Source organism: Neoarius graeffei, chromosome 14 (assembly GCF_027579695.1).
Source record: "Neoarius graeffei isolate fNeoGra1 chromosome 14, fNeoGra1.pri, whole genome shotgun sequence".
NCBI lineage: Eukaryota > Metazoa > Chordata > Actinopteri > Siluriformes > Ariidae > Neoarius > Neoarius graeffei.
This window is the reverse complement of record NC_083582.1, coordinates 71,770,799-71,780,256: the sequence shown is the minus strand read 5'-3', so window position 1 is coordinate 71,780,256 and position 9,458 is coordinate 71,770,799. Positions and strand designations below refer to the sequence as shown.

Genomic DNA, 9,458 nt, shown 5'->3' with positions numbered 1-9,458 from the left:
GATGGTATGCTCACTTCATTTCCACAAAGGTCTCATCTCATCTCATTATCTCTAGCCGCTTTATCCTGTTCTACAGGGTCACAGGCAAGCTGGAGCCTATCCCAGCTGACTACGGGCGAAAGGCGGGGTACACCCTGGACAAGTCGCCAGGTCATCACAGGGCTGACACATAGACACAGACAACCATTCACACTCACATTCACACCTACGCTCAATTTAGAGTCACCAGTTAACCTAACCTGCATGTCTTTGGACTGTGGGGGAAACCGGAGCACCCGGAGGAAACCCACGCGGACACGGGGAGAACATGCAAACTCCGCACAGAAAGGCCCTCGCCGGCCACGGGGCTCGAACCCGGACCTTCTTCCTGTGAGGCAACAGCGCTAACCACTACACCACCGTGCCGCCCTTCCACAAAGGTAAGAATTAAAAAAAAATTAATTTCACAACTGCAGTGCGGTGCTCATTCTTATACAGTGAAGTGAACATGAACGTCAACACAGCGGCTCTGCACAGCCTCACCTTCACTGAAACTAAAAAGTGCGTTGAAATTCAGAGATCCTTCAGAGCGCGTTGTGCACGTGCTTGGGAGCCAGTCATTATGGGAAACACCTGATGCTAATTTGAGTGCAATCAGCATGCATGTATAAGGACACTGTTTTCACAGAAACTTTGCAAAGTATTCTGTCAGGTATGTGACGGCAGATGGATCTAAGTGCAGGAAGAGTGTTTATTACCAGGCGTGATATTTACAAAAAGACAAATGAAACTGAAAGCAGAGTCATAAACATGGCTAGAAACAAATGTGACAGTGATAATACTTCACAAAGCCTCTGTGTCCTTGAACGCGTGTCCTGACTGCACTCAAATCATCATCAGGTGTTCCCCATAATGACTGGCTCCCAAGCGAACGCACAGTGCCCTCTGAAGGATCCCTGAATGTAAATGCACTTTAAGTCTCAGTGAAGGTGAGGCTGTGCAGAGCTGCTATGTCGATGCTCATGTTCACTTCACTGTATAAGAATGAGCACTGCGCTGAAGTTTCATTCATTCATTTCATTATCTCTAGCCGCTTTATCCTTCTACAGGGTCACAGGCGAGCTGGAGCCTATCCCAGCTGACTACGGGCGAAAGGCGGGGTACACCCTGGACAAGTCATCAGGTAAGTTGTGAAATGGATTTAAAAAAAAATTCTTCCCTTTGTGGAAATGAAGTGAGCATGCTACAGGGTTTTTGACCTCTCCATTCGACACCGAGTCCTGCTGAATGCCCCCCCCCCATTTTTCCCTTCTACATTTAGAATTTTCTCTATTTTTCTCCCTGATGATGAATTACTTTTGGTAAATTAAAAAAAAATCTGATGTCTTTGTTTCATTCAAAACAATTTGCACATCCAAAAATGCAGTAAAACCTTTCCCTACCAATCAATAATAACTAACTCGTCAGAATGAAGCACTACAAGCGTGCCTCCTGTCATGGCGGCATAGTTAGCATTGCTATGGGGTCATGTGACAGTGCAAAGCCTCTACTGGAAGTGCTGATGTGCACCAGACGGCCATCATACGTTCTGATACATTCTTAGAAAGGGGGAGTACTGGAGGGGCATTCAGTTGGTTGAATCCAACATAGTGGACCTTTAATGGAAGAATTTATTTTTAATTTCTAAAATGATGTATCATCAAACTATATACGTATAAAATTTCCGATGTACAGTACATATATAAATATAAACAATGCATTTTTTTTTAAAATTGTACTGAATCGATTTTTGAGTTTGGTCTTTATGGATGGTTGTTGACCAATGAATGACCTGCATCTCTAGCTCCACCCATATCTCTCTATTCAGTTGGGTCGATAAAAAAGTAAGCAGATTCATTCTGAGTTGTGTCTTCCAGAACTTAGCAATGAAAATAATGACAAAATTTAGGATCACGTACTTATTGATTTGCAAATGGGTAAAATGCTACTAGGCTTGTGTGTGTGTGTGTTTTGATCAACTTTGCAGTGGTGATAGGGGTTCCAGCGTTAGAGGCAACCCGTCCTCTGCTCTCATTGTGAGCATATAAAGACGACGTGGAGATCTGGACCCTGGAAGGACCCTGAATCTTCTCAGAGTGAGTGCCAGAACCACACGGATCTCCGCCATGGCAAAGTTTTGCCCGATACAGTTCCTGCAACACAGGACACACTGCAGATCAGCTGTGTACAAGTGTGTGAGTGTGTGCAGCTGCATGATTAAGAATCAGAAACCTCACCTTGGTCCAGCAGAGAAGGGAATGAAAGCGTATGGGGAGCGCTGTTTCTGCTTATCAGGGTCGAATCGCATGGGGTCATAGACCTGCAAGAAACAGTGTTAATGCTCATTAACTGAAACAGGCCCAGAGAAGGATGTATTTGCATGTTAGTTCCATTGAGGGAGGTGTGGCCGCTGTGCCAGTCAATTTCAGTAAAGAAGGCGTGGCTATTATGCACGTCAGTCCCAGTGAAGCTTCTGTGCGTGTTTGTCTTAAGCTAACACACTGAATCGTATTACATTACAGGCATTTAGCAGATGCTCTTATCCAGAGCGATGTACAGTACAACATACACAGCCATTCCCGCTGGTCCAGGGAATCAAACAGGCAACCTTTTAGTCCCAAAGCTGCTTCTCTAACCATTAGGCCATGGCTTCCCCTTTTGAACCAGTTCTATCATATCATATCATATGAATTGCTGGATGCTCTAATTATGTAAATCATCCATCAAACCTTTGATCGTAGAGTGACATGAGCATCATCTCGTCTCACCATGACATGTGACCTAATGATGACCTTGACCTTTTCACGGGCTTTTTAAATATTAAATCTGAATGGACTTTAAAAACCGCTCTCAAAAACAGTTTGAGAGCCAGAGATAGCATGATAAGAGAAATCTACATCAAACAGAAGTTCTCTGTGTTGTTTCAATCTTAAAATGAACTGCTCACCTCTGGATCAGGCCACACATCTGGATTATGATGGGTGCCATAAACACTGACCAGACAGAGAGCTCCTGTGAGGAAGAGAATATATGATCAACTGCATTGCAAATCACGGTGCTTCCTTTATAAATACCGAGTTTAACTAAAGGCCTGAGTTAAAGACAACGACTGCAGTGTCTCTCACAGTAGTAAAATAAAGCACCACTGTTCCAGGCACCCAATGGCTATTTAAGTGTTTATAGCTCCCCCTTGTGGTCAATATAATTTAAACATAAAGGAGTACATGAGTGAGGGAATAGAGATGTGGATGACATCCAGGCAGAGGTGGATAAAGTACCCAACTTCATTACTTCAGTCAAAATACAGATCCCACTGGTCAAATGTTATTCCGATACAAGTGAAAGTTGTCCAGTCAAAATTTTACTCAAGTTAAAGTACTGAAGTACTTGCTTTTAAAAATACTTAAGTATTAAAAGTACATTTTCTGTCAACGCATCGCTGTATTATTGCCACAATGCTTACAAAACCTAACGCCGTTACCAAAGACGGAAATGTGAATTCACAAAATGAACGCATGCTGTGCATCATGGTGGTTTAACGTTAAGCTAGCTAGTCAGTGAAACTCCACCTGACATGCTAGCAAACTCTTTTCAAACTCAAAATCATATTGGGTAGCTAATGCTACTAAAAAAAAAAGATTTCTACATTCTGTTTATTTGGCAAGATTATGCTAAAACATATTTCTGAAAGGACTTCAGATAAGTTAACGTTATTCAAGTTAGCGTAACTCTGTTTTTACATGCTAACTAATAGTGTCCAAGTTAACTCGCAATGTGTAAACGTTAGCCATGGACAAGGCGATGGCAACTTGGCGGAAAAATCCATAGAAAGTCATTTGACTAACCAGACTGCATAGCTATTGCAACGTTATAGCTAGCTCTAAAAGCACAGACAACTTCACTGCAAGCTTTCTCTTGGAATAAAACGTTTACATTCCTCAATATGCTTCCGTAGTTTGGATGGCGCGTTTTTGTAGGCTGAGATTTGGTTTGTTTTCGGCAAACAAAGCAAACATTTCAAATGAAACGAATCTTTAATCCTTTCAGAAAACTGAAACATGGGTTCATGGACCATGAGTGCGTGCATTCCCCAGAAGAACCGCCTCCTTCCATTCTGCCATCAACTGATCGTGTTTAAATAACGCTGCAGAGAAATCATTCATCTTGATTTTATCCAGTCTATGGACGTGACGTGACCCTAGTGATTACTGATCGGCTCTCAGTGTCTCCTGCGAAAAAAACAATCACGTTTTAGAAAAGAAAAGAAAAAAGCATCCACTTTCAAAGCCGCTTCATAGTAACGAGTAACGAGGACCTTGACAGAAATGTAGTGGAGTGAAAAGTACGATTTTTGCCTTTCAAATGTAGTGAAGTTAAAGTCATAAGTTTCCAAAAAAATTAATACTCAAGTAAAGTACAAATACTCAAAAAGTGTACTTAAGTACAGTACTCAAGTAAATGTACTTCGTTACTGTCCACCTCTGCATAGAGGGTTGTCTCAAGCAATAAAATACAATAAAAACAGAATTCAGAGTAAAGCATATGGGTCATTCCAGAATTCACAGTACATTTCGCATCTCTGAGATAAACCTTTTGTTATTTTCCACAAAATAAATCTTTATTGAATCAGTTTTGGACAATAGTGCAAATTATGACAAACATTCACCAATAGCGATGCTTGATGTAAATTTTAGACCCAATTTATCCATAAAACATTAACTAAACGACTCCCACCCCTCCCCCCACATTCTTGGCTGTCTTTGACTCTGGATTCATCCATTCAACTCCAATAAACAGGACGGGATTCAGTCGAACAATCTGGTTTTTTTGGGCTTATTCTATTAACTGGTATCAAATCAATTGCATAGAAAGTCTATTTTATGTATTATGTGAAATTTCAGTAATAAAAAAAATATTTTTTACCCGTTCCAATGTTCTTGTCAACTCTGTTAACTCTAATTGCATAAAATCCACAAAGACTTTTAATAATACGCATGACACCTGCACCGAGTGATGTCACTTCTTCTGGTGGGGAAAGTTCAGAAAGGCAGTGATGTCTGTTATGTTTCTTCTCTCATTAATTTGAACAAAATGTTGAGGATCTTATACCAACAGGAGATTAATTATCACATTTGTCAGCTCTGTTATTGTGATATCGGAATGAAACTCTCACTCATTAACCCCCCCCCCCCCCCCCCCAAAAAAAAAAAAAAAAAACAATATGATTAAAATCTGTTAAATTCTGGTTTTTTTTTTTGACACATGCCATGTGGTCGCTAGTTTGAGGTGAGCATGTGGAGTCAAGACACAAAATGGTGGAACACGTCAACTCTGTTATTGTCAATTTTGTTAATGGATTGCCCAGTTTAACAATACATTTTCTGAATTTTTTAAAAATAAATCCTTAAAGTCTTACAGGTTTCAGGTTTGAAAAATACTTGATAAATTTGAAGTGTGTTCTATGACAATAAAAAGTTTAATGCAAAAAAAATCATACCAATTTTTTTGTTTTCTTTCAACACTTGAAACGTACCCGCAACTATAGAATGGGCCATACGCTGTTGTAGCATCTATATGTCCTAATATAGAGTCCAAATAGGCTTAAATCACTTTGGATGAAAGTGAGGCATTAAATGTTGATTTATTCTAAAATTTTACACACGGCGGCACGGTGGTGTAGTGGTTAGCGCTGTCGCCTCACAGCAAGAAGGTCCTGGGTTCGAGCCCCGGGGCCGGCGAGGGCCTTTCTGTGCGGAGTTTGCATGTTCTCCCCGTGTCCGCGTGGGTTTCCTCCGGGTGCTCCGGTTTCCCCCACAGTCCAAAGACATGCAGGTTAGGTTAACTGGTGACTCTAAATTGACCGTAGGTGTGAATGTGAGTGTGAATGGTTGTCTGTGTCTATGTGTCAGCCCTGTGATGACCTGGCGACTTGTCCAGGGTGTACCCCGCCTTTCGCCCATAGTCAGCTGGGATAGGCTCCAGCTTGCCTGCGACCCTGTAGAAGGATAAAGCGGCTAGAGATAATGAGATGAGATGAATTTTACACACAACAATTAAAAACAAGAGTGCTCTGAGAGCACAATATCCCCCGCTGGCAACGATGCCATAACTCTGGTAAAATGCAACTAAATTGAATGAAATTGAAATATGCTTATTACCGACATATAACAAAGAATCCTGTCAAGTTTCGTGAAATTCCTCCACAAATTGTGAGAGGAGTAGATTTCAGAACATGAGTACCCTTCCCGGGACAGATGGATGGGCATCGCCACGACATAATCCCCCTTCGGGCCTTTCGGCCAGCGGGGGATAAAAATTGCCAGGGAAGTTGATTTCAGAAAGCAAGCACACCTTGATGAAATCGCCAAAGTACAAGTTTGTTAATAATCAAGGGCATAACTCTGGGAAAATCTGCCCAAATTAAACGAAATTTCAATATGTGTATAACTGTCATATAACAAAACCTTCTGCCAAGTTTGGTGAAATTCCTCCACAAATTATGAGAGGAGTTGATTTCAGAAGAACGTACACCCTCATGAAATTGTCAAAGAACAAGTTATTTAATCAAGGGTCAAAACTCTGGTAAAATTTTCACAAACCAAATTAAATCGCAATATGCGTATTACCATCATATAACAAGGCTTCTTGCCAAGCTTCGAGAAATTCCTCCACAAATTGTGAGAGGAGTTGATGTCAGAAGGCGAGCACACCTTCATGAAATTGTGAAAGTACAAGGTTGTTAATCAAGGGCTGTAACTCTGGTAAAATGCAACCGAATTGAACAAAATAACAAGATGCGTACTACTGACATAAAATAATGCCTTTTACCAGGTTTGGTGAAATTCCTCCAAAAATTGTGAGAGGAGTTGATTTCAAAAGGAAAAAAAAAACACTCTCATGAAAGTGTCAAAGTATAATTTTGTTAATCAAGGGCTGTAACTCTGGTAAAATGTGAGTGAATTTAACAAAATTAAAATATGCATAGTGTCGACATATAACAAAGAATCCTGCCAAGTTTCGTGAAATTCCTTCACAAACTGTGAGAGGAGTTGATTTCAGAAGGTGAGCACCCTTCCTGGGATGGACGGATGGATGGTTTGGATGGACGGAAATCACCATGACATAATCCCCCTCCAGGCCTTTCAGCCAGTGGGGCATAATGAAAGGTTAGACTGTTTTCAAAGCGGCTAGAGATAATGAGATGAGATGAATAGTTGTGGATAAAGACAGAGTGAAAATGGGGTCAACTGGATTTGTATATCAAGGTCCACACTTGCTATGAAGGTTATAAAACATTAATAAGTGATTAATTACCCGCTGGTAGGGTACATCCCCCAGGAACATTCATATCCTGAGAGTAGTATCGGGTTAAAGCCAAAACGGGTGGATGAAGCCTCAAACTTTCCTTAATGCACATGGTGGTGAAGGTCAGGTTACTGAGGTCTTCCCTAAATTCAGTAAAAATACAGAAATAATCTCCATAGCAAACAAGACATGTTAAACAGAAACAGTCTCAGTGTATAAATCATCCATCATATTAACCTTCGTTCTTCATCTTTATATTTTATTTTGAGGTCTAATTCAATCAATCAAATTTTATTTATATAGCCATTTACAATAACCAAAAGGTATCCAAAGTGCTTTACATCAAAGCCATAAAACAGAACACCAAAACACATAAAAACACAGGTTTTGACTGCGGAAGGTGCCACCGTGCTGCAGATTACCAAAAGCCTTTCAGAAGTACATGAAATAAAACAGACGAAACGAAGCACCCCTCAAAAACAAGACTCCCCTAGTCAGGATTGTATGCCAGTCTAAAAAAGTAGGTCTTCAACTTTGATTTAAAAAGGCCGGGATCAATAGTGGTGCGAATGTCGGGGGGCAGATTGTTCCACAGTCTGGGAGCAGCGACAGCAAAAGAACGATCACCCCACTGTTTATAGCTCGACCTTGGAACTTCTAACAGAAGCTGACCCGAAGAACGCAGGGCCCTACCATGATCACGAATAGTTAAAATCTCAGACAAGTAAGAGGGATCCAGGCCATTGATGGCATTAAAAACAAACAACAGAAGTTTAAAATCAATTCTAAAATGGACTGGAAGCCAATGGAGTGACGACAACACAGGAGTAATGTGTTCACGTCTAGACGTGCTTGTTAAAAATCGGGCCGCAGCGTTCTGTACAAGTTGAAGACGTAAAATTGAAGACTGGCTGAGGCCAACATACAGGGCGTTACAATAGTCCAGTCTCGAACTGATAAATGCATGAATTGCCTTCTAATTGATGAAGTGGTTTGCATATCTGAGTGATGCATTTGATTTGGATAAAATCTGTATTTTTCGTGAAATGTCTCTAAACATCTCATTCTGAGAGGTTCAGTATCCAGGTTTAGTTTATTAAGCAAGAAATAAAACACTTTTCTTTGTGCTGCAATACTTTTCAGTAATCGCACGCCCTAAAGTGTTTTATTCCTCTTACACCACTGCAATTTGCCAAATAATTCATTTTTACATTTATTAAAGAATTACTCGTCATACTTCTATCCATTTATACACTTAATGTTGTGGAACATACAGTATACCTTACATTATTCTATCTACATTCACTGGATATGAGCAATCGCACATTCTGATTGGCTACTCTACTACTAGGATATCAGCTCATATACCATGAGTAGAGAAAAACAAAATGGCGGCGCGTGTTGCTGAACCAACCGAGGACGAAATAAAAAAACTGTACTCGAAAACAAAGCCCTAAAAAATACAAAAAAAGCAACAAAATATGGAATGAAAGTATATGATGGCCAAGAATGTGTCTTTTTTATTTTTCAAGAATTATTATTATAGCGTTTTTCACAAACTGCTCCTGTCATTTCACTGGTTTGTTTACATTCTTCATCTTTCAGTGTTAAAATGTGTTGAATTTTTTTAGACTGGTTCAAAAGCTCAAAAAAGTTTGAAAATTACAGAACTGAAATGTCCAAGGAAATATTAAATAAATGTTGAAAGCTATTCCATACTATGTCAGGACAGCAAGACGGCACTTTCTACAAAAAAAACAACACTAAAGTCAATCCGTGCAGCCATCAATAGGTTTTTAAGAAGTCCGCCAAAGCGGAAATTATTTTGTCGGACGTTTTGTATAAAGATTTTATTTATCGAATTTGCAAAAAATAAAAATGCTCTGTTTCTCAAAATCCAGTGAATGTGGATAGAATAAAACAGTTATTCCACTCAATCTCATTGTACATGGCTTATAGCCGACTTGGTGCTATGCGCCTCATCAACTATCAGCTCATGTACAACTCGATTTCATGGAATAACTGTTGAATATAACGGCTATAAACTGTTGTTCACTGTCGCCACCTTCTGAATAATCAGAACCCCAAATTCAGCAGTGTTGCGGTATAAGGTGGGACATTAAATCAGAGCTACA

General features: G+C 40.1%; 1 protein-coding gene across 3 annotated transcripts in view; it reads right to left on the bottom strand.

Annotated features, from left to right (window-relative positions):
* Window positions 1–272: 272 nt before the first annotated feature.
* Window positions 273–9,458, bottom strand: part of LOC132898583 (cytochrome P450 4F3) — a 59,127-nt gene continuing 49,941 nt past the window's right edge. For all 3 annotated transcript variants that reach the window (XM_060940295.1, XM_060940296.1, XM_060940297.1), the window contains 4 exons: window positions 7,333–7,466; window positions 2,966–3,030; window positions 2,256–2,338; window positions 273–2,171 (listed from right to left, as the gene is read on the bottom strand). In XM_060940295.1, the coding sequence (XP_060796278.1) occupies window positions 1,994–2,171; window positions 2,256–2,338; window positions 2,966–3,030; window positions 7,333–7,466 (460 nt within the window). In that variant the 3' untranslated portion in view covers window positions 273–1,993. The remainder of the gene's footprint in view (window positions 2,172–2,255; window positions 2,339–2,965; window positions 3,031–7,332; window positions 7,467–9,458) is intronic.